We start from the raw sequence: 27,931 nt of genomic DNA on the forward strand, positions 1-27,931 counted from the left end.
ACATTTTTGGCGGGAAAACAACAGCACACACATCAGTAAGTATTAGCAATGGATTTGATGAATTCTGTGATGTTTTGTGATATTTAGTGGGTTTGTCTCAGTCTAATACGTTCCATTCTGCTTGATAGAATGACAGAAATCAGTGTGATAATCAGTTTTGGGTGAATTACTCAAAATAAGTAATCCGCTCAAATGACTAATTACTTCTCTAAAAAGTAATCACATTACAAATTATTTTACTTTTAAGTTACTTTCTAAAACACTTTTCCTAGTCTGTATTTCCTCATAAAAGACGTACACATGAATTACTATTTTAAATGTATTATACATATTACTTTAGCACAAGTAATGTACTTAAAAGTAATTACTTTCATTGAAAGTCAGTAACTGTAATCTAAATACAAGAACTTAAAATATAATGCATTACATTACTTTTTGAATAAAAAGTAATTAGACTACAGTAATTAATTACTTTGTAATCTGATATACCCTACACTGATGATAATATTAACATTTCTAAAGATGGTTAAAAAATATACAAATATATAAAATAACAAGTCGACACCGTCATGCAAGCTAACTAACTTTTGCTCTTTATTTCCATCCTGTTAAGTTCTATCCTATTAATTTTCTGGTCATTGTGTAAATAATCATGTTATAGTTATTCAAGGTTAAAGGGATAGTTCACCCTCATCAAAATTCTCTCATCATTTACTCACCCTCATGCCATCCCAGATGTGTATGACTTTCTTTCTTCTGCTGAACACAAATGAAGACTTTTAGAAGAATATTTCAGCTCTGTAGGTCCAAACAAGACAAGTGAATGGTGACCAAAACTTTGAAGGTCCAAAAAGCACATAAAGGCAGCATAAAAGTAATCCATACGACTCCAGTGGTTTAATCCATGTCTTCAGAAGTGATATGATAGGTGTGGGTGAGAAACAGATAAATATTTAAATACTTTTTTACTATAAATTATCCTCCTAGCCCAGCAGGGCTGGGTGATAGGACGATGTTATCGGATATCGATGATGTCTTACAAAGATCCCGATGCCGTTTGTGACACACAAAAACAGACGATGATCAACAAAATCGGGAAATGGCAAAATCATGGATCTGGGAAGTCGCTAAATATATTACACAGTGGCCAGGGTGTGAGACTAGCACCCGCCACCCGCAAAATGCGACGAGGCTGAATCCAGTTCGCAAGCTCCTCGTCCAAATGTATTTCATGCACGGATAATTTTGCTCATCTACCCGCAACAGGCGGGTGACCTGTAAGACGTCTCGGAGTGACACGACAAGAGTTAGTCACAAAGACAAGCGTTTGAAGAAACACACTTTATTATATTTTTAAGATCAACAAAAGAAAAGCCGTCAATGCTTGTGTCTGATTCGCTGTTTGTTCAGAGGCATGCAGCACGAGCCGGTCTCGTGTAACAAGCGCTTGTATTCAAATCAAATCAAATCACTTTTATTGTCACACAACCATATACACAAGTGCAATAGTGGGTGAAATTCTTGGGTGCAACATCAGATTTACACAACACAATTTAAAATCTAATATACACATTATTACACACAACACAATAATAATATACAATGTACAGTATCCAATACACACAATATAGAATACACATACACACAATATAGAATACACATTATACAATAAAAAAAGTATATATAGTATATATAAAATATACAGTAGGTTGTATTGTACTGTATTGACATTCAGGCTGTCGGTTGATAGTCAGTTGCCAGTGTGTTGTTAAGAAAGAATATAATTTAAGACAGTCTGGTGTGAGATAATAAGATTAATAAAGTGCAGTACTGATGTATATTGATTGTGGGAGATCAAAAGTTCAGAAGTCTGATTGCTTGGGGGAAGAAGCTGTCATGAAGTCGGCTGGTGCGGGTCCTGATGCTGCGATACCGCCTGCCTGATGGTAGCAGTGAGAACAGCCCATGGCTCAGGTGGCTGGAGTCTCTGATGATCCTCCAAGCTTTTTTCACACACCGCCTGGTATATACACTATATTGCCAAAAGTATTCGCTCATCTGCCTTTAGACGCATATGAACTTAAGTGACATCCCATTCTTAATCCATAGGGTTTAATATGACGTCGGCCCACCCTTTGCAGCTATAACAGCTTCAACTCTTCTGGGAAGGCTTTCCACAAGGTTTAGGAGTGTGTTTATGGGAATTTTTGACCATTCTTCCAGAAGCGCATTTGTGAGGTCAGACACTGATGTTGGATGAGAAGGCCTGGCTCGCAGTCTTCACTCTAATTCATCCCAAAGGTGCTCTATCGGGTTGAGGTCAGGACTCTGTGCAGGCCAGTCAAGTTCTTCCACACCAAACTCGCTCATCCATGTCTTTATGGACCTTGCTTTGTGCACTGGTGTGCAGTCATGTTGGAACAGGAAGGGGCCATCCCCAAACTGTTCCCACAAAGTTGGGAGCATGGAGTTGTCCAAAATCTCTTGGTATGCTGAAGCATTCAGAGTTCCTTTCACTGGAACTAAGGGGCCAAGCCCAGCTCCTGAAAAACAACCCCACACCATAATCCCCCCTCCACCAAACTTCACAGTTGGCACAATGCAGTCAGACAAGTACCGTTCTCCTGGCAACCGCCAAACCCAGACTCGTCCATCAGATTGCCAGATGGAGAGGCGTGATTTGTCACTCCAGAGAACACGTCTCCACTGCTCTAGAGTCTAGTGTCGGCGTGCTTTACACCACTGCATCCGACGCTTTGCATTGCACTTGTTGATGTATGGCTTGGATGCAGCTGCTCGGCCATGGAAACCCATTCCATGAAGCTCTCTACGCACTGTTCTTGAGCTAATCTGAAGGCCACATGAACTTTGGAGGTCTGTAGCGATTGACTCTGCAGAAAATTGACGACCTCTGCGCACTATGCGCCACAGCATCCGCTGACCCCGCTCTGTCATTTTACGTGGCCTACCACTTCGTGGCTGAGTTGCTGTCATTCCCAATCACTTCCACTTTGTTATAATACCACTGACAGTTGACTGTGGAATATTTAGTAGTGAGGAAATTTCACGACTGGACTTGTTGCACAGGTGGCATCCTATCACAGTACCACGCTGGAATTCACTGAGCTCCTGAGAGCGGCCCATTCTTTCACAAATGTTTGTAGAAGCAGTCTGCATGCCTAGGTGCTTCATTTTATACACCTGTGGCCATGGAAGTGATTGGAACACCTGAATTCAATTATTTGGATGGGTGAGCGAATACTTTTGGCAATATAGTGTATGTCCTGGAGGGAGGGAAGCTCACCTCCGATGATGTGTCTGGCAGTTCGCACCACCCTTTGTAAGGTTTTGCGGTTGTGGGTGGTGCTATTGCCGTACCAGGCGGAGATGCAGCCAGTCAGGATGCTCTCTACAGTGCAGGTGTAGAACCATGTGAGGATGTGGCGGTTCATTCCAAACGTCCTCAGCCGTCTCAGGAAGAAGAGGCGCTGATGAGCCTTCTTCACAACGGCCTCAGTGTGGACGGACCATGTGAGTTCCTCAGTAATGTGGACAACGAGGAACTTGAAGCTGCTGACTCTCTCCACCGGTGCTCCATTGATGGTGATGGGGCTGTGTTCTCTTTCTTTTCTCCTAAGTCCACCACAAGCTCCTTTGTCTTACTGACGTTGAGGGAGAGGTTGTGCTCCTGACACCAGTGTGTCAGAGTGTGCACCTCCTCTCTGTAGGCCGTTTCATCATTGTCAGTGATCAGACCTACCACCGTCGTATCATCAGCAAACTTAATGATGGCATTGGAGCTATGTGTTGCCACACAGTCATGTGTGTACAGGGAATACAGGAGTGGGCTGAGAACACAGCCCTGCAGGGCTTCAGTGTTGAGGGTCAGTGATGAGGAGATGTTGCTGCCCATTCTAACCACCTGGCGTCTGCTTGACAGGAAGTCCAGGATCCAGCTGCACAGCGAGCTGTTTTCAGTTTTCTGTTTTCACTAATATGTAAAGAGTTTTCACTCTTTTTTCTGCGTTTCATTTGTCTGAAAACTGTTTGCAAGAATAATGTTGAGAATGTGAGAATGCTGCAAATGATCTTTGATCATCTTGGGAGGTGCTGTGAGTTTAGTTTGCTTTATTTATACGCAGCATTAACTGTATTACCAAAATGCAATACAAACACAAATTCAATAAGAACACACATTTAACAGCATTATTTTGACAACACAGGGGAATTTATTAAGCTTTATTATTATGATTATTATTATCTTTACATTTATGATTGTCTTTAGTTCTTAATCTGTAGGCTATTAGTATTTTCCACCTGCTGTCAGATGCTTGCGTGCTTGCTTGATGGCAAATGGACCCATTGGAGACAGTAAATATTTGGATTTGGGGAGGTGGTTAAATAAGATTTTTTGATCACTTTGTTATTTTATTGCTTTTATTATTTATAATTTGAATTTAGAAATGCCTTTTTTTTAAAATGTTTTTTGTGTTTCAATAAATTAATTAAAAATCAATAAAGCAAAAAAATTCACCAACCCTTGGCAGATGGGTTGACGATGTAATCGGATATCGCAATATTTTTTAAGTCGATTATCGCTAAAATATTTTGTACATATCGCCCAGCCGTACTGCCCAGTATGTGGCGATATGCCAGAAGATTGCGAATCGCCAAAAACAAAAGAAGAAAAATGTGAAAGCGGAAATTTGAGAGTAAAAAATGACTTAAATATTGATCTGTTTCTTGCCTACACCTATCATATTGCTTCTGAAGACATGGATTAAACCACTGGAGTTGTATGGATTATTGTATGCTGCCTTTTTATAAATCTGGTCACCATTCACTTGCATTGTATGGACCTACAGAGCTGAAATATTCTTCTAAAAATCTTCGTTTGTGTTCAACTGAATTAAGAAAGTCATACAAATCTGGGATGACATGAGGGTGAATAAATGATGAGAGAATTTTCATTTTTGGGTGAACTATCCCTTTAAATGTCTGAGCTTGACCAGAGCATATTTCAGATTCTGGAATACTCTTTTAAATAAATACTTCCTTACAACAAGCAAATTAATATTATAAAAGTTGAAAGGGTTGAAAAGGTCCTGCAAAACAGGAATGACCCACCTACTTCAGGATTTTATGGGATTGTGAGAGTGTAGTTGGATTGTGATTGGACAAAAAAAACAAAAACATACCAGGGTTGTGTGAGGTGATGACATCAGCAAGGGCGTGGCCAGGTGTTGTTTCTTGGTTGTTGTTGTCTTGTTCTTGTAGCTTTTCCACCATGGCAATGACACAGTTTAAACTCTTTGCCACGCTGGCCCACACCCTGTCCTAGAAGAGGCAAAACAAGCGTCAATGGACCAACACTTACACTGTGGCATAATATTTAGTTTGTATTTTGAGAAGAAAAAAACCCCCCACAGTGAAATCACAACCATATTGAAAAAGCTATGAAATAGACAAACCTTAATTAAATTTCCCTTTAATATTTCCCAGATTAGATTAGAAAGGTAATATAAAAGCTTTAAAGGCTTATTTCCTTGGAAAACACAAAAAATTCTTGTGCTTGAAGCTTGAAAGTAACGGCAAACTAAGCGCGTCCTTTTTAGGGTGTCTGTTATTTTGCCATTGATTTGAGATTGTTGTCTTATCTTGGCCTCTAATCGTCTCCGGTTAGCCATGGCTATGACACACACACACTCACTCAAGAAGGCAATTATAAGAGCTAGGCAGCACAGTTTAAAACCCGCATTTCACAGCACAGATGACTAAACAAATAAAATACAATCTCTTTGAGCCCCTTAATACATAATTTTAGCTGTGCTAAAGGTTTTTAATAAAAGATGTTAATAGCAGCTGCTGAATGTGATAATGTCGCTTGCTTGGTTGCTAATCTGATCCTTTATCTCACCTAACTTATTTCTCTAGTTTTGTGGAATGATTAGTTTCAACCTATTTAGATGCAATTAAAGCCTCTCGAGTCGACACACAGTTTGCTTTTGGAATTCAGACAGACTAGTCTCTGTGAAGAGGTGTAAAGGATATGCAACACATATTGCAGAGCTAGGACTGAGACTTAAAAACAAACTACACAGGTAAAATCTGCCAAACTTTGATGTTGGTTTGACAAAGCCTTGTCTGAAAGTTAACTAGTTTTAAAAAGTTGTAAGTTTGATGGTTATACAGACATACAGTAAGACGAAAAGCTAGCTAGCTGAATCGATGCAGTAGATAGTCAGACAGACTGTCACATAGGCCATGTCCACGCTAATATGTTTTCATTTGAAAACGCATCTTTTTCTCTATGTTTTGGCCTTCCAAACTGAGAAGGCATTTTTGACAGCAAAAACTGAGCTTTTCGAAAACACTCTCCCAAGTGGATACATTTGAAAACGGCATCTTCGCATTGTAGTGTGGACAGGGAAGACGAAGATATCTGAAAACGATGACTTTTTGTTGTCATGTCATCCATTCAACCCAAAACAATCAAGATGGCAACCCACATTGTAGCGGCGTTATTGTGCCTGTTATTCACTTTGAGAGCATTGTTAAAGATAAATGTTACTTTGTACAACCTTCACACTGTATTCCGTCATAGGTGACGCAAAGTTTACTCGGAATTGCTGTCCGACAATGAAACACGAGGACAATTGCGTTTCAGCCTGTACATGGAATGGCGTTTTTTTCACATGCGCAGTATGGGGATTTAAGTGTTTTTCATACGTTTTAGTGTGGATGAGCAACTTTTGGGAAACAAAAATGCAGTTTTCAAATGTATCCAGATTAATGTGGATGTAGCCATAGATAGAAGATCTAAAGCAGATCAAAGAACTTTTGCTGGTTTGTTTACATTTGAATTTTTGAAAGTTGGTGTATGAATTAACGAGCATTCCATTGGCCCATTTAAACATTTCGTCAATGTAAGTTTAGGAGATATTTCCAATGTTTTGATTGTCCGGGCCACTATTAAAATGAATGGGTAAAATTGGAATGGGCAAGTCAACAGATGTAGAAAGGAAGTCCTGCCTTACAGGTAAAAGAGCCAATAACCTTTTAGATACAGACATTGCCTGTCAATCAACTCGAGAACGCGCATGTGCGTTAGCTATACGATTATGTACAATTGTGTATTTTTCTGCGTTATCGGAGGTAAAGAAGCACAATTTATGATTCCAATGTTGTCAGATTTTATTGCCGATTTGAAATAAGTTCTTTGATCATAATCTTGACCAACTGTTTTGGAGATTTCGGTGTTCCCCATTCAAGTAGATAGGAGCTGCACTGGCATGAATGGAAATAGCCTCCAGAGAGCATTCCAAAGATGGCCGAAAGTGGACTGACTTGCTAGAAAGACTTTGCTGTCACATAGATAGAAGACCTAAAGCAGATCAAAGGCCTTTTGCGGGTTTGTTTACATTTACATTTTTGACAGTTGCAGTTTGAATTTATGAGCATTCCGTTTGCTAATTTGAACATTCCGTCAATGTACGTCTATGGGAATTTTTCACATTTTTGATTGTCTGTTGTGTGAAAACTGTAAGTCTGATTACTTTGAAAAAATACAGTACACTATTCTAGAACAGTCTGAAGGTCTGTACCAATATTGGTGGATGTAGCTTAAAAGCTCTAGGAGAAGTCTGTGTTAGAAATTTTGGTTTAGGGATTTGAAAAATCTCTAAACAAAGTGTTGACTTGATAAAGGAACGAATTATTGAATTATTAATTTTTGTTTGCTAAGACAACATAAGGTGAAGTGAACATGGCTAACACAAAGCTATCGTAGGGACTTCAATGTTGTTTTTAGTCACTAATCACCTTCATTGTATGGGAAATACATGCTCAGACATTTAGCTTAATATCTAATTTTGTGTTCATACTGGTTTGGAATTACATAAGGGTGAGTAAATAATGAACAATTGTTCATTACTGGGTAAGGACTATCTCCTTTAAGTGCACTTCTAATCCATAAACACACAGAACTGAAGAAAACTTGCCCATTCTTCCTCGTCGTACTCCTTATGGTGAGGGATGGAGTCTGAGCGGAGTGGAGACGGTTTGCTGTCGCCTTTAGGGGGCGTCTGAGAGCCGTCCACATTGTTGCAGACAGTGTACGGCTTTGTAGTCACGCTGGGGTTCAAGTCTGCCTCCGGTGGGCTGGATGGAGTGGATGTTTTGCTTACGTAGCCGGGACGGGCGGCGTGTAGGGCTAGGAGGGTGCTCTTTACCAACTCATCCTTCAGAGTGTGCACAAACAGCTCCGTCTGTAGAAAGAGAGAGGGGTTGATTTTTCTTAAAACAGATTTTTTTTTTCATGCTATATGAAGATTTTTACCAAGCCTTCATCATTCATTTAGCTAATTTTCCAAATGCCTTTTATGTAAATATTTTACTGTTTTATACTTGTTCCAGGTCCAGAATTTTTACTATTACACCATGAAAATCCATGATAAAACAACCAATGACCATGTTTACATGCACTTAAGAAAACGGTTTGACTTTGCAGAAAGAGGCTGAAATGTCATGTAAACCCAAACGCCAGTTTCCTTATGCCGCTTAAGAGATTAAGAGTGAGCGGTTTAACACATCCAGGTTTCTCCAGGAGAAAGTGGCTTAATGTAGCCATGTAAACACAGAAGCGGCGTTCAGATGGGTGTAGCAATAGTGCGCATGTGCATGAACACAGCGGAGAACAAATGTCATAGGATGGAGCCCAACAACAAGTCAACACAGTGGAAAGAACTCAAAATGTATGGGAGTACAGTGAGAAAAGCACATACACTATAACTATTAAAGGTAGACCGATATATCGGTTTTATGATTAATCGGTGCCGATAGTTGCTTTATGGAACTATCAGTTATCTGCAAAAATCTATACCAATAGTTGCACATAGTTTTTTCCCTCTCCATGTTCCTTTGTTAATTATGTTTTTTAAAATTAAGTTTTCCAGTCTCCGTCATTTCAAAATACGTCATCGGTGTATTTCAGGCTTGTTTAGTGTTAACAGTCCCATGTTGTGCACCAAATCTTCTATTTTTTCAGATTTTTATTGGGATTTTCATTTAAAAAATAAACTACATCTAGGATTTCATTCATTTTGTACTCTTGCCTCTTTGTATGCGCTGACTAAGAAAATGCTGTAACATTCTATGAATCGATTTTAAAAACTATCGGCCGATTAATCGGTTATCGGCCTTTTCCACCACCTTAGTTATCTGTATCAGCAAAATCCACTAATGTTAGACCTCTAATAACTATACCCATTTATACACACCAATGTAAAATATAGATGGTCCCTCACATATATGCACTCGAACACTGGGGGAATCGCTGAGTTTTACGTAAGAGGGAAATTCCACTATTGCAGTGCAATTCCGCTGCAGGTCGCAATGCAAAGTAAAGAAAACAAACACAGCAACAACTATGGAATATCAGGAAATAAAGCAAAGCAATGGAGAATAACAAAGCAAAGTCTTCCTCAGATACCATGTTTGTTATTTACACAAGCATCACGGGGAAATTACTTTGCTGCGGAGAAAGCTGCTTACTGGACAAGCCACATGAATACGAGAGTAAAGAGTACGCTGCGTATATAGTGCATGTAAACCGGAATGCTGCTTTCTTGAAATAAGTCACTTTCTGGTATCCATGTAAACATAGTAAGTGATTTTGTCACTAATAATTCTTTCAAAAGTTTGTGTACTTGGTTACCAAGAAGAAAACAGTGCCAATGAAGAGCATACTTGATTTGAAAAATAAGACATGTAATGTGTGAAGAAAAATCAAGGTAAATATCACTTGCAAACAATTCATATTTTTACTGTGCGTCATTTCCAATCAAGCTGTAATTTTGTCAAATACCACAAAAAGTGAAAATGTCATTTAATCATAGGCATAATTTCAGGGTGGGAAGGGTGGGACATGTCCTTACCACTTTTTGAATTTGCCAATTTAGTCCCCACTACTTTTTGAAATAGCTTTCCTCAGGTAAGTGTCTAATGCAGAAGAAACATGTCCAGTTCTTGACGTGCACTTTACTCGCTCCGCAGCTTGTGCTCCTTTCCAGTTTAGAGGCAAAGCAAAATGCAAACAGATGCAGTCTTTGTTTATTAAAATAAAATGTTTTATGATGGTGGATTAGAACCTGGAACTCCTTGTATTGGAGGCAAAAACTCAGATCATGATACCAATCAGTCATTCTGGCAAAAAGTTACTGATCCATTTATTTATCCACGGACTAACACAAAGTATTGACTGTATAGATCAAGATATCAAATTAAGTGAAATATTTTTTGTAGCTCTTAAAATGGTCATCAAGATCTGCACATAACCTAACTAATGTTCATGAGTTTCCCTAACCTTAACCTAACCCACATTTTTTTTGCCACTACCTTTTAAAACAAAGTGATGCCCATGCATTTAATTATGTGTATATAGGCTACATACTGTATATGAGATGTGCTTTAGAAAGACAAAGGTTCCGCGATTTTATTACAAAAAATGATGACAGAGTGCTATTGGTCATAATACATCATTTGAGATGTAGTGGAAATGACACTTGTTGTTTCGGAAAAACAAGCAAAATTAACAGTATTCTTCTGGAATGTATATCCACTGATAAATTAAATAAACTAGTGGAAAATGTGTTTTAAAAGAATGTATTTTCAAGTCCACAGGGCCAATAGTTGACCCATAGTTATAGAAACACCCATGATTATATTAACATAAGCCAGTATTTTAAGAGTGCGTAAGAGTGTGCGAGGAAGATGAAAGGCACAGAAAGAGAAGCATATCAGAAAAACTAATAAGCAAGGACAAGAGCAAATAGCAATGGCCTGGCAATAGAGAGAGAAATACGAGAGAGAGAACAGAAGAATGAGCAGAAGGAATAAAGAGACACAAAAGACTTGACTCTTGTTGGTTTCAGTACAACAACAACATATGATTCAATTAATCTCCAGTGTGTCGCAGATATTGAAGAAGGCTCAAAAGATAGAGAGACAGAAAGGAATGAGGCAGGGGATGAACGGATATGAGAAAGAGAGGGAACAGAAAAGGTTTAGATCTCTTTATTAGCAACACGACAAAAATCACCGATACAGATGCATTTACTTGAGAAACAAAATGACAGATTTACAGATTACAATTACAGATTTTCTCAAATTATACAAATATTTTTATATTTATCTAAAATAAATTTGTCTAAATAATATATTTTTATTTAGCTTGACTAAAAAATAATTATAATCTTTTTCCTTGACTATATTTAATTTATACATAACTCAAAATGTCTATTTGCTCACAAAAGGCTTAGTTAATGGTTTAATTTTTCAAATAATTTAGATAATAATTTTTTCCATTCATTTTGATTAATTTGAATCAGTTCAAACTGTCCGATTAAAAAAATATTTGTTTTTTCCTTGTGTTCATTTAGTGAAAATTGTGGAAAAATTTTGAAGACTGTGGAAATTATTATTATGAAAATTATTAATTATATATATATATATATATATATATATATATATATATATATATATATATATATATATATATATATATATAAATGTCTTACATTAAATGTTTTGAATCTACTCAGCAACAAAGGCTGTTTTGTCAAAATGATGGTTCACCTACTTTGAAGAAGAAAAAAAAAATTGAAATGCATGTAGAGGTGTACAGACCTAATACAATATCATCACGTACCCACACAAACACATGCTCACGGTTTGAGATTTCTAGAGAGAATTAAGCAATGATGCCTGCTGATTACTGCTGTTCCACTGCGTCAGAAACAATGTCTTAATCACAGATTGCAAAGTGACAGCACCAGATGCAATTCATTAAATACACCCATAAAACACCGCCACCGCCAAACTAGTTACTCTGTCTGGTGGCTTCTGTTAGTTTTGGCTGCGGGGAGCAGGCCAGACCAATGGCCGCTTGTCAAAGAGCCACGATGTTGCAAATTGAGGTGTTGCCACAATACTAATATGACTTATATATTGCTACATGAGCATGATGCACCTGAATGCGATGACATAATGGCATCTAGTGCTATGTTTTACGATGTAATATGTGGTGCCATTTACAGAGAGAGAGAGAGGATGCAATGCAAAGTGGATTCAGCACTGTATGATTGTGCATACTTTCTCTTTGAAATAAATTGAATGTCCACAATATTTCAGAAATAATCAGCATGCACGAACACAAACATGACACCAGCTTGAGGTGGGAACACATTCAAGAAAAAATCATGTTTTTGGGACATGGCACCATGGTTATGAAAATTACTTTGGACACTACAGTAATAGTAATCCAACAGTACCTTGGAGTACCATGTAAGTACTATGGTATACTATATTACATATATGGTAATTATACTAAAGTATATATGGAAGTACCATGGTATTACAATCTTAAACCATAGTACGAATGGAAAGTTAGCTAGACATTGGTAAATTAAAACAAGGGCTAATAGTGGTAATGAATAAGTTCAGGCATGAATCTCTGAATCACGTAAGCCAATCAGCTCACGTGGTGTAAGCTGATAGGTCCTTAGACATGTAATCGGGTAGCCAATCAACTTGCGTAATCTCTCTTTGCATAACATTTCAATTTGCTAAGTTTGCAAGTAGCCGGTTTCACTGCAGCACGCTGCGAGAGTTTTCTCTGAAACCCTCCACCTCCCCAGCACCACTTGTCTAGATCTGCTACACGAGGATTATTTTAATGTCGAACTGTGCAGCAGCATGTCATACATAATTGATACAGCATGTCTAGTGTTTTTCTAATTTGTGCAGCAGCAGCAGCTGCTTATCCACATGCTTAACTCATTATTTCTGTGTATGTTCTAAAAGTAGCAAGTCACTGTACTTTTTCTGCAGCAACAGCAGTAGCAGCGTTGACAGAAAATAGTACAGATGTTTTCACATTTTTAGGACAATATATACATTTGTGACCAGTCATTTTTGGAAACAGACCACAATTAGATACTGTAAAGCCAATACATTTAAACTGTATTTCCATCCACATTATTCATTTGTTCTACATTTCATGATGAGGACAGTCGATTTCCACATTTTACTTGAAAATGCTTTGAATAGATAATTTATGTAGTGTTTGTTAGTTCTAAAATGTAATGTAATGATTACAAATTACATAACTCAAATTGTAATCAGTAATGTAATATTTCAGATTACACTAAGGTAATATAATCTGATTAATATAATTTGGATTACTTATTGCATATTTTAATGAGAATCTAATCATTATTTTAAAAAAATATTAAGTACATTTAAGTAAGTTGTACTTTCATCCACATTGTTCATACTGAACGATTTCAGTTTCACAGTTCATGATGAGGACAGTCAATTTTCACATTTTATTTGAAAATGCTTAAAAAAACAGAATTTGAATAGATGATTTATTTAGTACTGTGTAGATTACTTATAAAACTTAATTTTGTCAGGATTCTGTCACTTTGTCAGTCATGTTTTTAGCGGTGACAGGATCCTGACATTTCATGTTCAGAGTGTGGTGTCTGGGTGCTGACTCAGTTTTATGTTCAGTTTATGTTCTGGGTTGGGATTCGGACACTCATGCTCCAGGAGGCGGAGGAGCCCGCTGCTCTTTCCACCCACAAGAGGAGGAGGAGGAGGAGGAAGAGGAGAGGGGTCCCTGTATCAGGGTCTGTTGCCACATTCCAGGAGGGGTCCGAACCCAGTTCAGCTGCTGCCCAGTCTGATTCCTATCCAGCGGTCACCCATGTCCATTCAGACCCCTGGCCAGCGGTCGACAATGTCCAGTCAGTCCAACTCCCTGCAGCTGCCAACAAACAGTCTGCCCAGCCCTCTGGGACCCTTGCCCAATCTGTCCAGCCCTTCAGGGTCCCTGTCCGGTCTGACCTGTCCTGTACCACCACTGACCTCACCCACTGCCCAGCTGTCTCTGCTAGCTCCTCTGACCTCTGCCCAGAAGCCGCCACTGACCCCATCTGCCCAGTGGTCAAGGACTGTCCGGCACTGAACCTGGCCTTGGGCTCCAGGCTCTTCTCCGGCTCCGCGCTGGCCTCCTGGCCCATCCAGGCCTCCGGGCTCTCCTCCAGTTCCACCCTGGCCTTCTTTGTCACCCTGGTTCCCTGGTCTGTTGTCTACCCCTTGGCCTGGTCCTTTCCACTTCCCTGGCCTCCCAACTCCGCCCCTGACTAAGCCATCCACCTGGTTTACCCCACCCACCCTCCCTGGTCTGTCACCTGCCATCGGCCAGACCCATTCAATTTCCCCGGCATCCCGACCCTGCCCCTTACTTGGAGTAATTCCCCTGGTTTCACCCAGCCTCCCTCCCTTGGTTCCTGTCCCTCCCCGGGCTGTGCCTCCAGTCCCACCTTTGTGTTTTTGTCTGTTATGTTTTGTTTTCTGTTTGATGTTCCCCTTTTTGGGATGCCAGGTGGTGTCCCTTTTAGGGGGGTAGTGTCAGGATCCTGTCACTTTGTCAGTCATGTTTATAGTGGTGACAGGATTCTGACACTCATGTTTTGTGTTTGTGTTTTCATGTTCGGAGCGTGGTGTCTGGGTCCTGACTCAGCCTAGTTTAGTTTATGTTCTGGGTCGGGATTCGGACACTTGTGCTCCATGTCTCGTCTTTTGTGTATGCATGGCTTTGGTCCTCTTGCCATGCGCTCTTCTGTCAGTCTGGTGTGATGTGTGAGTGCACATGGCTCTGTTTGTTTCCCCATCACCATGTGCACTCCTGTCTGTTTTAGTCTAGTGTGTTAGCACATGGCTTTGTGTTTGTCTGCCATATGCTTCCCTGACACCACCTCACCACTGAGTGGTTCGATCCCACAGCCACCACCATTGTGTCCTTGAGCAAGGTACTTAACTCCAGGTTGCTCTGGGGGGATTGTCCCTGTAATAAGTGCAATGTAAGTCACATGGCTTTGTGTTTGTCTGCCATATGCTTCCCTGACACCACCTCACCATTGAGTGGTGGTGGTGTAGTGGGCTAAAACACATAACTGGTAGTTTACAGAAGGTTGCTGGTTCGATCCCCACAGCCACCACCATTGTGTCCTTGAGCAAGGCACTTAACTCCAGGTTGCTCCAGGGGGATTGTCCCTGTAATAAGTGCAATGTAAGTCGCTTTGGATAAAAGCGTCTGCCAAATGCATAAATGTAAATGTATGTATCATTTCCCTCATCTCTCTCCTTGTTTAGTCCTTGTTATGTTAATTGCCTTCACCTGTTCCTTATGTGCCTAACCTGTATATATTGTGCTCCCTTTCCTCTTGTGTTTGTTGGATCATTTTGTTCTCATGTTGTTAATTCAATGTTTTGTCTGCTCAGCCTCTAGTCCGGTTTGTCATTTTGTCTTTCAGTTTAGAAGTTTGTTATTGTTTTGCTTTTCAGATTTCTCCCTTGTGAGAGTTTGTTTTTCCCTGTTTGTATTGTTTTATTTAATAAAATCTTTAATTTTACTCATTCCTGCAATTGGGTCCTTATTCCTGCTTACGCCCCATGACACATTTAATGTAATGATTACAAATTACATAACTCAAACTATAGTCAGAAACGTAATATTTCTGATTACACTTTTTAGGTGATGTAATCTGATGACTTGTAGATTACTAATTGGATATCTTGATGAAAATCTAAAAATGTATTAAGTACCAGTTAACACTCCTTTCATTAAACGTAAGTAAACATACAATCAAACAGCAACTCGCTGTGGTGCTCTGTGAGAGATACGCAGCAGATCTCACCTTCTCCTCCAGGCTCTTGAGTGTGTCCTTCAGTCCCTCTCTGGTGTGCTGCTGTGCCGCTTGCAGGAGCTGCTCTGCCAGCCCAGAGATGAGAGGCTGCAGCTGGGACACTAGACTCAGGACCTTCCTGGCCCTGGCCGTCTGCTCTGGAGGATAGTAGATGCACTGATACGCCGTACTGCAGCTGTGAACAGGTGGACAGGCAGGGTGATATCACAAAAGAGAAAAACAAGAGAAATTAAATGAATGAACAGCAGGCAGATGAAAACTTTAAAGATGTCAGACATGAATTCAGACTGTCTTCTCCAGTCATTCACTGATTTCCATTTATCAATCATAACAGTATACAGTATATGAAACAGATTAAGCCCCAGGATCTAGTTGAAGAGTTCAATGAGAGGTGCTCAAGGTCTTGAAGAATACTTCTCTGGCCTTTGGCTGCAGATAAAAGCACTCTGTATTAAGCAGCCTATTCTTGTCCCCTTCTAATAGATGCCATCAAGTATAGAACAGGATCCACACTTGAACAACTAGGGGGGGAAAGGGCAAATGCATAATGACTAGACACTGTGCAATCCCGCTGGGTGGTGATATCAACCTTTGCTTTCTAGCTTGGCTGGACACAGATCAGTTTGTAAATTTATTTGTGATGGCAGAGATCAGAGATGGCGTTCGAACCCTGATCTTAGATCAGTGAATCAAAGAGTCTGGGCTCTTCGCTTCAGATAATTGGCACCAGAGAGAATCGTGCACCACTGCAGCTCTGAGCGAATAAAAGGCCAGACACATACCAAAGCAGGATGAAGAATATAACAGAATACTGATGACAACCCAGGCACTGGCATTGTCCATGTTAATCTAAATTGAATAAAGTAAAAGTAAAAAGTAGTTTAGCTGTTTTCAAATTAGTGTTTCAATGAATTCATTTACGTCATCACTCAAAAGTCAGTTTGAAAGGTTTTAGTAAATTGTTTGTTCAGATGGTTCATTTCAAGAAATAGATTCGCTAATATATTTGTGTCCACCTAATAGTGTTTACGAAAGTCGGTACTGGATAGTTTCTTTTAGTTAATCGGTTCTCTCATGCAATTCATTTATATAAACTGGTTAAAAAATAGATTTGCTGATTTGAGTCAACACGCAATAGTGTTTACAAAAGTTGGTTTGCATGGTTAATAATAAATTAATTTTATCATACTGGTTCAAAAAATAGATTCTTCAGTTCATTTGAGTCGTCACTCAAGAGTGTTTGAAAAACTCAGTTTGAAAGGTTTGTTTTAGTAAATGGGTTTGTTCAGATGGTTAATTTCAATGAACTGGTTCAAAAAGTAGATTCAGCTTTTTATTTGAGTCATCAATCAGTGGTGTTTGGACAGTTAATTTCAGTGAACTGCTGCAAAAATAAATTTGTCAATTCATGTGAGTCTTCACTGTAAAGTGTTCAGAAAAGTTGGTTTGAATGGTTTGTTTTAGCAAATCAGTTTGTTCAGGCTGTAAACGTCAATAAAGTGGTTAAAAAAATAGGTTTGTGAATTCATTTGTGTAATATTGTTTACAAAAGTCAGTTTGGATCATGGCCGGTTCTAGTGGGGTTCTGGGGTGGGCTTTGTCCCTCCAAATTCATCATTCTTGGTGCTAAACCAAACCCTAACAAAATATGCTGGAACTGAAGAAACCTGCAATCAACTCCCAAAGTCATTTTTGATCAAATCTTGACAGCAGCCATCACTCCAACACCTTATCCTTGAGTAATCATGATAAATTGATCATTTGGTACTAGAAAATCACTTGCCATTATATCAAACACAGCTGAAAGATATTTGTTTCTGGCATGTCTTAAGGTCAATATTAGGTCAAAAATGGCAAAAAAGAAACAGCTTTCTCTAGAAACTCATCAGTCAATCATTGTTTTGAGGAATGAAGGCTATGCAATGCTTGAAATTGCCAAAAAACTGAAGATTTCATACAAAGGTGTACACTACAGTCTTCAAAGACAAAGGACAACTGGCTCTAACAAGGACAGAAAGAGATGTGGAAGACCAGATGTACAACTAAACAAGAGGATAAGTACATCAGACTAGTTTGAGAAATAGACGCCTCACATGTCCTCAGCTGACAGCTTCATTGAATTCTACCCGCTCAACACCAGTTTCATGTACAACAGTAAAGAGAAGACTCAGGGGTGCAGGCCTTATGGGAAGAATTGCAAAGAAAAAGCCACTTTTGAAACAGAAAAACAAAAAGAAAAGGTTAGAGTGGGAAACGAAACACAGACATTGGACAACAGATAATTGGAAAAGAGTGTTCTGGATCTTAACACCATTGAGCTTTTGTGGGATCAGCTAGACTGTAAGGTGCGTGAGAAGTGACTGACAAGACAGTCACATCTATGACAAGTGCTACAGGAAGTGTGGGGTGAAATGTCACCTGAGTATCTGGACAAACTGACAGCTAGAATAACAAGGATCTGCAAAGCTGTCATTGCTGCACGTGGAGGATTTTTTGATGAGAACTCTTTGAAGTAATTGCAATAGTAATTTTCACATTATTAATGTCCTGACTATACATTGTGATCAGTTGAATACCACTTTGGTGAATAAAAGTACTAATTTCTTTCCATAAAAGCAAAATCTGTACATTATTCCAAACAGTGTATGTCGTCTGCTCTGACTTGGAACTGTGGCTTGAGGATTTGTGAGTGGTTTTCGATCAATGTGTCAGCTGGCACATGTTGGTTGCTCTCCGGCACTGCAAGCCATCTTGCCAAAAAGGGTGTTTTCTTAAAGCTGAGTTGATAAAGGACCTTTCTTGAAACCAGAGAGGGTCTCGCTCTCCTGAGGTGTGCGCCCAAAAAGTCATTAGCGATCGTGCTGGGTCTCAGATGGCATTATGTCACTGGCGCTTCCTGTGAATCACATCCTAATAAGCCTTTTGATGAAATGCTGCAGCCTTCCTGTTTTTCAACCTTTCCTCTCATTCTTTTGATTTATTGGACACTGCAAGAAAGATTAATCGTCTATAAAATTCTATTTTGTTTTCATCAGTATCAGAGATGCACATATAGATTGCACATTAAACAGTGGTGAAGCTAATTTGAAAACACAGCTAGCCAATCTACACGCTACTTGTAAAGTAGTTCAACTACAGTCATGCTACTTTTAGAAAAAAGCACTTAGCGAGACTACGAGCTTCTAACTAGTGTAGCTTTTTCACTAGCAAGCTACTTTTCCAAGTATCAGTGTAGTGTGACAAAATGTTACATCAGTGTTTTTACGTCACATTATATTGCCTACGTAGCCTTGCAATCGAACAAGCTATGGCAATAATCCAATGTGCTCTACTTGAATGTCTTTTTCTCAAATAGAGTTGGGAAATCCTATTCCTTTTTGAGATTTGGAATTTAATGAATTGGTTTAAAAAATTCTGTATGATTACATGCACTTTAAAAGTTTGTATTCAGTTGGACTAAAATGAAAATTTGTCTTTTAAAATGTCATGTAAATGCTTTAATCCAACTGAAACGTACCAGTACGATTTTTGCGAAGTTGGACTAACAGACCTAGATAATGTGATTGCAACTCAGCTTTGTCTAGCATGTATACACGTTAATTGGATGACAACTGGCCTCAGTAATGTGTATTAAACTCGCTGTATTTGTCATCTTTCCTTCAAATATATGATTACTTATTGTGTCATGTATACTGGATAGACACAGTATGTTTACATGCATTTTAAAGTTCGATTTAGGTCGGACTACAACAATAATTTGTCTTTTTCAAAGGTCACGTAGACACTTTAGTCTGACTAAAATCGCACTAGTTGAATTTGTGCAAAGTTGGACTAAAAGACCTAGATAATGATACTGTAGGTCGGCTTCGTCCAGTCGGAATTTTTTTTTTTCGAAAAAAAAGGTGACGTGCAATGTTTATTTTAACCGCCACATTTGCCGTATTTCTTTCAAACATTCAATAACGCATTGTGTCATGTATACTTGGACAGACAGAGCTCAGTAGCTCAGAGATGCAAAAAAAACCACCGTAGCACGAATAGAATTGTGTATGTATTCCAGGAGCTCCCTGTGCAGACTTTCACATCTCTCGTATAGCTAAAATAAATATTTAGTTTATTAATGCTTAATTAAAGATGTTAATTAAAACTTAAAAATGAAAAAATGAAAAACTTGCTAAACTCCAAACTTAAAAATGTGTCAACAAAGGTCAGATCGAAAGGTTTGTTTTAGTGAATCGGTTCGTTCAGATTGATAGATCATTTCAGTGAACTGGTTCATAAAACAGATTCACTGATTCATTTGAGTCATCATTCAGTAGTGTTCATGTCGGTTTTGATAGTTTTCATTTAGTGAATCGGTTCGTTCAGATTGATAGATCATTTCAGTGAATTGGTTCATAAAATAGATTCACTGATTCATTTGAGTCATCATTCAGTAGTGTTCATGTCGGTTTTGATAGTTTTCATTTAGTGAATTGGTTCGTTCAGATTGATAGATCATTTCAATGAATTGGTTCATAAAATAGATTCACTGATTCATTTGAGTCGACACTCAACAGAATTCACAAAATTCGGTTCCGATGAATGGTTTAAGCAAATTGGTTTGTTCATTCAATTCATTTCATTGAACTTGTTCAGAAAATAGGTCCACTGATTCATTTGATTCATCATTCAGTAGTGTTCATGCCGGTTTTGATAGTTTTCATTTAGTGAATTGGTTTGTTCAAATGGTTCACTTCATGAACTGGTTCAAAAAATTGATTCACCCATTCATTTGTCATTACTCTATAGTGTTTAGAAAAGTCGATATGGATGGTTTGTTTTAGTGAATCGGTTCGTTCAGATTGATAGATCATTTCAATAAATTGGTTCATAAAATAGATTCACTGATTCATTTGAGTCATCACTCAGTAGTTTTCACAAAAGTCAGTTCTGATGAATGGTTTAACCAAATTGATTTGTTCATTCAATTCATTTCATTGAACTTACTCAAAAACAGGTTCGCAGATTCATTTGTCATCATTCAGTAGTGTTCATGTCGGTTTGGAGAGTTTTCATTTAGTAAATTGGTTTGCCAGATGGTTCATTTCAAGAACTGCTTCAGAAAATGTATTCACACATTCATTTGAGTCATCACTCTATAGTGTTTACAAAAGTCCGTATGGATGGTTTGTTTTAGTGAATCGGTTTGTTCAGATGGATGGATCATTTCAATAAATTGGTTCATGAAATAGATTCACCAATTCATTTGAGTCATCACTCAATAGTTTACACAAAAGTTGGTTCCGATAAATGGCTTAAGCAAATTGGTTTGTTCATTCAATTTATTTCAGTGAACTTGTTAAAAAAAATAGATTCACTGATTCATTTGTCATCATTCAATAGAGTTCAAGTCGGTTTGAATAGTTTTCGTTTAGTGAATTGGTTAGTTCAGATGGGTCCTTTCATGAACTGGTTCAAAAAAAATGATTCACCCATTCATTTGAGTCATCACTCTATAGCGTTTAGAAAAGTCAGTATGGATGGTTTGTTTTAGTGAGTCGGTTCGTTCATGAAATTCATCTATATAAACTGGTTAAACAAACAGATTTACTGATTTGAGTCATCAATTCAATTACACATTAAATCAATAAATATTACTACTATTGAATATATTATACAATAAATATTTAGATTAGTACAGCTGTTTAGTGCTACTTTTTCAACTGTTATATACAGTAAATTAGGGTGGAGCTAACTACGTACATTTTCAAAAGGGTAGACTGTACTTTTTGGTACTTTAAATTATAAGTAGTTTGCAGTTTGGCAAACTACAGTTTTAAAGTGGCTTCCCCAACACTGAAATGCCTCATTTTCATTGACATCAAATTAAATATGCTGTATACTCTAAGGTCTATTAGCAGAAACAACATAAGCTTCTGTAAACTAGCTTAAAATAATCAATGACTGCAGCATCAAACAAACACATCCTTGATATGCCCAGGAACAGCAGTAAAAATAATGTGTAAATGTGCACTCTGGATATTCATCTGTGATTAATGAAAGTAAAAATGACACTAATGAGAAGAAGGCACCGAGCGAGCCCTCCATCTCAATTGTATTTCTAATTAATAGTACAGATATAGGCAGAGAGAGATATAGGGAATGAAATAATGAATGGCTCATTCAGTATACTTTAGTTTAGCATCCATTTTAGCACTTTTTAAAAGGAATATTCTGGGTTAACTTTATCTCAATCGACAGCATTTGTGGCATAATGTTGATTACCACAAAAAATAATTTCGACGAGTCGAATCGAGGTCAGAGTGAGGCAATGACAATGGAAGTATGTCTTGACTGCTAATCCACAAAAACACACACCTTCCTGCCATTTGGATGGAGATGGGACAATTATAATTGCGCAGTGAGCTCAGAGCTATTAAAATCGACTGCTAAAAGACGAACAGGAATATTCAAGTCATGCCTACCCACTCAAATTAAAGGCAAATATAACGCAAATAAAAGCATAAAGCAGCAAGATTGCAGATGTTAAAGAGAAATAAATGCACCCGCTTGTCAGTGGAAGCCTCAGGGAACCTGAGAATTAATATTGATTGGCTCACAAACAGCTGGCCAATCAAAGTCATTGTAGCGGCATATTACAATGGATCCAACGGACCTCTGGCTGCTTTTCTGCTTGGCTCTACAAGAAGAAAAAAAGACAAATGACTATTTCATTTTGCTCTGTGTCAACACACTTTTCTTCCCAGTGATAAATTTATATGTAATATTTTGCACAAATGTAATTTTCATAAGATCAGACTCAGTGTGGGTATGTTTTTGAGGTTGCTTCGCATTATGTAAAACTATGCAAAATTGTTATTATTTTATTAGCCTTTTTAATTCTGCTAGTGTGTAAAGAGACAAAGATCACATTGTTAAAAATGGACTAAAATCATCTTAGCACTGTTATTTTAACTAATTATATCCAGATTCAATATTGAAGAGCAGAAGTCATTTTGTAATATTATATTATATTAACTTACATCTCTATAGTTGTACATATCAAGATTATGATAAAAAATGGCTGAAAATTCAACCCAGAAATGCTTCATATTACACAACCATGTAATACTGTTTTTATAATGCCGATTAAATACTTTACAAATATAAAATTACATTTAAAAGTCTTCTCTTTTTTATTTGGAACTTACAGAAGCCCTGAACCGCACTGTGAAAACAAAAATTTCACTGGGTGAATTTTTTTTTTAGGTGTCTTCTTAGTGCCTTCCTGAGCCTATGTCCGACAAAAATTTCTCTCACAAAAAAATACAATACAAAATTCTTTCTCTCTCTCAAAAACACAAAACAAAAAAAAAACTTTTTTTCTCTGTCAAAGAAAAAAAAAACTTTTTTTCCTCTCCTCAAGAGGCAAGACATGAGATTTGTTTTTTTTTTTTTTGGGGGGGGGGGGGGGGGGGATCTTGCTAGCTAACAATTAGCATGCAGTATCAACCTCGGCCACCAGGTGCCACTATCAGTAAACACGAAATCTTACAAGGTGACATTTTTCCTGAACACGGAAGTGTTCCACGATTCGACTATTTTCAATTTCCAGTCTCCAGTGTTTTCACTCGCATTGGCGTATACTCTTAGCAGGTAATGTAATATTTAAAGTATTAAATTTGTAAAAATGGTCAAAAACATGCCGATACTTCACAGAGTCGAGATGACCATTTTTTTATAGACAGTGCCTCACCTGAGTGTGTAGACGACAAAAAACCATGGTCAGAGATAAGTTATGACAACAATGGCACAAGTTGAGTCTGAAATTAATTTTTACTCCAAGTAACACTTCAGTGGTTGTTGTTCTCCTCTGGATCGCTCGTTTTGGCCGTTTTTACTTGCCGGCTCGAGACCAGAAACAGAAAACAGGCAATTAGAATCATCATGGCGCCACCCAGTGGTTGCTCAGGAAAACTGTGGATAGTTGTGTAATACTCTTAACAAGAATGTTTTGCAATCTTAATCAAGGAAAGAAGCATTTATAATGTTTGAGAGTCTACTAATACATGAAATCCCACAATTAAATGAGTATACCTCAGGTTACATATGTTCATATGGCATTCATTGTCAAGTGGTACAACGGGAGTTATTTCTAATTGTTTGATGACATTCACCACCAGGAATATGGATGCTGCTATTGATAATGTGCTTTTTTGTTGCCCATGTAAACATGCGCTAGATAGATGTCTTTGCCCGTTTTGAAGCCTCTTACTCATTTACTTGTATTGATTTCATGTATTAGTAGACTCTCAAACATTATAAATGTTTCTTTCCTTGATTAAGATTAGCAAAACATTCTTGATAGAGTATTATACAAGTATATATCAACAGATAAAGTACCACAGTGCTCATCTGTCACCTTTAAGATTTCAAGCTTACTGATAGTGGCACCTGGTGGTCGTGTCTAGAAGGGATCCCTCTCTCGTCAACTTCTCGCGCATGGCCATTCTGTTAAGATGCTTTCGCCTGTGCTTTTTTGATCATATCTCAGCGTATTAATGATGGAAAGCATTAGAAATTTCAATAACATCAATAAAATAACATTATTATTACTATTATCATTATCATAGAGTGACTATTTGCACTAGGTGTAAATACCTGCCACATATTGCGGCTATTTGCACTGAAATATTCTGATGGAAACAAAGAAATTAAAGACAAACTGCAGCTTGAGCGTCTCTACAATGGCTTAGTGTGATAAGATGGTCTAAATGTGCTTTTTCTATGCGGATGACCTGGGTTCTAATCCTCCTTTTGACCCAGTTTTCCCCATCCTGTTTCCCGTCTCCACTCTTAATATTTTACTTTATATTCATTTGATTTATTATTATAAGTAGTATTAAAGGTTGATTTTCACAGTGCGGTTCAGGGCTTCCGTAGTAACTCGATGCACGCAAACCAAAAGGTACGATTATTCCTAAAAAATAAATTATACAACTGGCATCAGTGCAAAAGCAGTCATGCATTAATGCTTAAATTTAAATGGTTTAATTGTTATAATTGAAAGACTCAAAAACATTAAATATAAATGGAAAATTCTGACTCTAAATTCCGATTGGATGATCCACTTTTGAAACCATTGCAAAACAGCCACACATCAAATTGAATTCTACATCAATGCGCCAAGTTGTCATGTTGCTAGGCAACCGCTAGCAACCGTAAACAACACGAAAAAACGAAGGCCGCATCCACACTAATACGTGTATTAATAAATATATTAATAATAATATGGTAATTTTTGCGTTTCAAAAACGAAAATATTTTGTTCTAGTGTGATTGAGAGGCATAAACATAGCAAAATGAACGTGTTTTCAAATTAAAATGTTATAATTATCATTATAATTATACAGTCATTATAATTAACAGAAGTTGTTTACATTGGAAGCATAAATTTGTGACACAGTTTGCAAAGTATGGTAAAGCATTTTCCTTGGTGTCTGATTTTTTAAATCACGCTGCGGATATACTATGATATAAACTTTAAAGCAGAATCTATACACAATTCTACAACCACACGTTATATATCATCATCCACCCAGCCCTACAACAGTTTTAATAAAGCCATTATTTATTTATTTCACCTATAGGAGGTTGTTTGATCATAGATTACGTGCTCTTGTAGCTCAACTGGTAGAGCAGGGCACTAGCAAAGTCAAGGTAGTGGGTTTGATTTCGAGTTAACACATGTATACACTGAATGCATTTAGGAGAAAGAATTTGCAAAATACAGAACTACAAATGCAGGACTAACTCGGCTAGCAAGGTAGAAAAACGTAAAATCTCAGCTACTGTAAAACATTAGTCATATAGGAAACAAAATGAGTGCAGTGCCGGCTTGGATTAGTGTGCAGTGCGAACGCTCTTTCAGAAATTGATTTCTCTCTGGAAAACGACAAATGTCCTTGCCTTGAATCAGTGGCACACTCGACCGATAAATCTTCACCCCCCATGGGTTGGAGGCTACATTTTTTTTTCAAACATTTCAAATTTCTTCTCGCTAGTATTCCTCTGTTGGTCAGCTCAGTAACTTAAAAAAACATCTATATAGAAAATAATTGGACTTTGCATGAGTTTTAATGAGTCTGCTCCCTGAGGTTTTGGGGGAAAATTACAAGGTAAATTATAAAAAAGGACAAATTCACACACAATCTGACTCACTGAAATAAAATCAGCCCCTAAGAGTTGACTACATGCACAAAACTCAGCTGTGATCTTCATTTCCATGCACAAAGTACAGAAGTACAAAAGTGAATGAGAGGGAACAGGACTTGTGGAGCTCTTTATTTGTGGAAATCACTAGAGGACTGAGCCAGAACAGACAGGGTTTCTTTCTTCTATTAGGGGCTAAAAATGCAGAGCATTCATATTTGAAATGTTTGCCGACATGGTGTTTACAACATCTCATTGCAGAATCATATGCCACTTGGAACCCATTTTCTAATACCTGACCCAGTGTTGACATATTTCCTGTTGAAACAGGAAGTTTGGATAGGGAATATCGAAGAGCTCATCCATTTTTCTTTTAAAAAGCCAATAGGCTATTCATAACATGAAGTAGTTAAACTACAGTCAAGCTACTCTTTTAACCTCTTTAACTCTGCCGACCCACCAGCGGGTCCAAAAGGGGGCGCTATGCCGCGAAAAAAAGTTTACGCTTAAAATGTTCAAATCTCCGAATACATAAGTCAGGCATATGGGATTCTGCATTTATGTTACTTAAAAGAACAAAATAAGGCCTGAAAACATTCACATCGCGAATCAGCGCCACCTAAAGGTCATGTGGTGCAAATATGAATATAAAAAGTATTTCAAATAGCACTTAAATAGACAAATCATACATCAAATGAAAGCTGTCATTCTCAGTAATGCGACTATACAGTTTATTTTGTTACTATCATACCACAGTTTGAAAGATTTGCAAAAGAATCACAAAGTGAAATACAAATGTCTCTTTTATGATCACTGCTGCTGTAAGCCACAATTAGCTAGAAAATGTATATCTGCAGTTTTCTAAAAATTAGCCATTTTTTACTTTTGCGCTTGCTTGTGTGAATAATCCAATGTTATATCTTAGATGTTCAGAACAAAATATGCGGTCCAGCAGGAAAAGTATGCTAATGAAATCATCGGAAGTACAGGATATGTTATAGACTATTCAAATGACACTTAGATTGAGCTTCTAGTCCACTCAGAGGACGAGATATTCGATGAAACAATGGGGGTGGTGCATGAACTGAAAATTAGACTGAATGTCTATGGACGAGCACATCTGGGAGGGCTAAAATGGGTTAGAGCGCCACCTACATTTCAGATCACCATTTTGTGATGGAAGATGATTCAGGAATAATATTTTTGAAAAAGTATGCAAACCCTTTGTAATTAGCTAGTTTTCTGCATTAATTGGTTTTAAAATGTGATCTTATCTTACACAGCCACCCTGACATTATCCTGTAGGATTTCTTGATAAACTTGGGAAGTAATTTTTCCCCTTGATGATGGCAAGTGGTCCATGCTCCAAAGCAGCCCCATTGTGGAGTATCAAGGTGACCTTTGGCAAACTTCAGATGTGCAGCAATGCTTTTGTTGGAAAGCAGCGGCTTCCTTCGTGGTGTCCTGCCATGGACACCATGCCTGTTTAATGTTTTCCATATAGTAGACTCATGAACAGAGATGTTAACCAGTTCCAGTGATTCCTTCAAGTCTTTATCTGTCACTCTAGGGTTCTTTTTTACCTCGTTGTACACTGCGGTGTACCCTTTGAGTCATCTTGGCTTGAGAGGGCCACTTCCAGAGAGAGTAGCCACAGTACTAAATTATGTCCATTAATAGACAATTTGATGAATATATAAGCTCATCAATGTAACCTATAATAATTGGGGGGGTTCTGAAAAAATAAGACCAATTTTTGGTACTTAATCCACAGTATGTGTAAATAGTGAGCTTTTAAATTTGAGTGTGAAAAATTACAGATGGCAACCCAAAAATGCCCCAGAGTTGAGGAGCTTAAAAAAGTAGTTAGCTACACTTCAAGCTACTATCAAAAAGTACATTGAAGCTAACAGGAAATATTTTATATATACAGGTGCATCTCAATAAATTAGAATGTCATGGAA

General features: G+C 37.9%; 1 protein-coding gene across 4 annotated transcripts in view; it reads right to left on the reverse strand.

The window, feature by feature from the left end:
- Positions 1-27,931, reverse strand: part of LOC127444245 (type II inositol 3,4-bisphosphate 4-phosphatase-like) — a 184,796-nt gene that overhangs the window by 31,593 nt on the left and 125,272 nt on the right. For all 4 annotated transcript variants that reach the window (XM_051703514.1, XM_051703515.1, XM_051703516.1 and 1 more), the window contains 3 exons: positions 15,765-15,948; positions 8,001-8,267; positions 5,199-5,337 (listed from right to left, as the gene is read on the reverse strand). In XM_051703514.1, coding sequence (XP_051559474.1) covers positions 5,199-5,337; positions 8,001-8,267; positions 15,765-15,948 — 590 coding nt within the window. The remainder of the gene's footprint in view (positions 1-5,198; positions 5,338-8,000; positions 8,268-15,764; positions 15,949-27,931) is intronic.

The sequence above is a fragment of the Myxocyprinus asiaticus genome, chromosome 7 (assembly GCF_019703515.2).
Source record: "Myxocyprinus asiaticus isolate MX2 ecotype Aquarium Trade chromosome 7, UBuf_Myxa_2, whole genome shotgun sequence".
Taxonomy (NCBI): Eukaryota; Metazoa; Chordata; class Actinopteri; order Cypriniformes; family Catostomidae; genus Myxocyprinus; species Myxocyprinus asiaticus.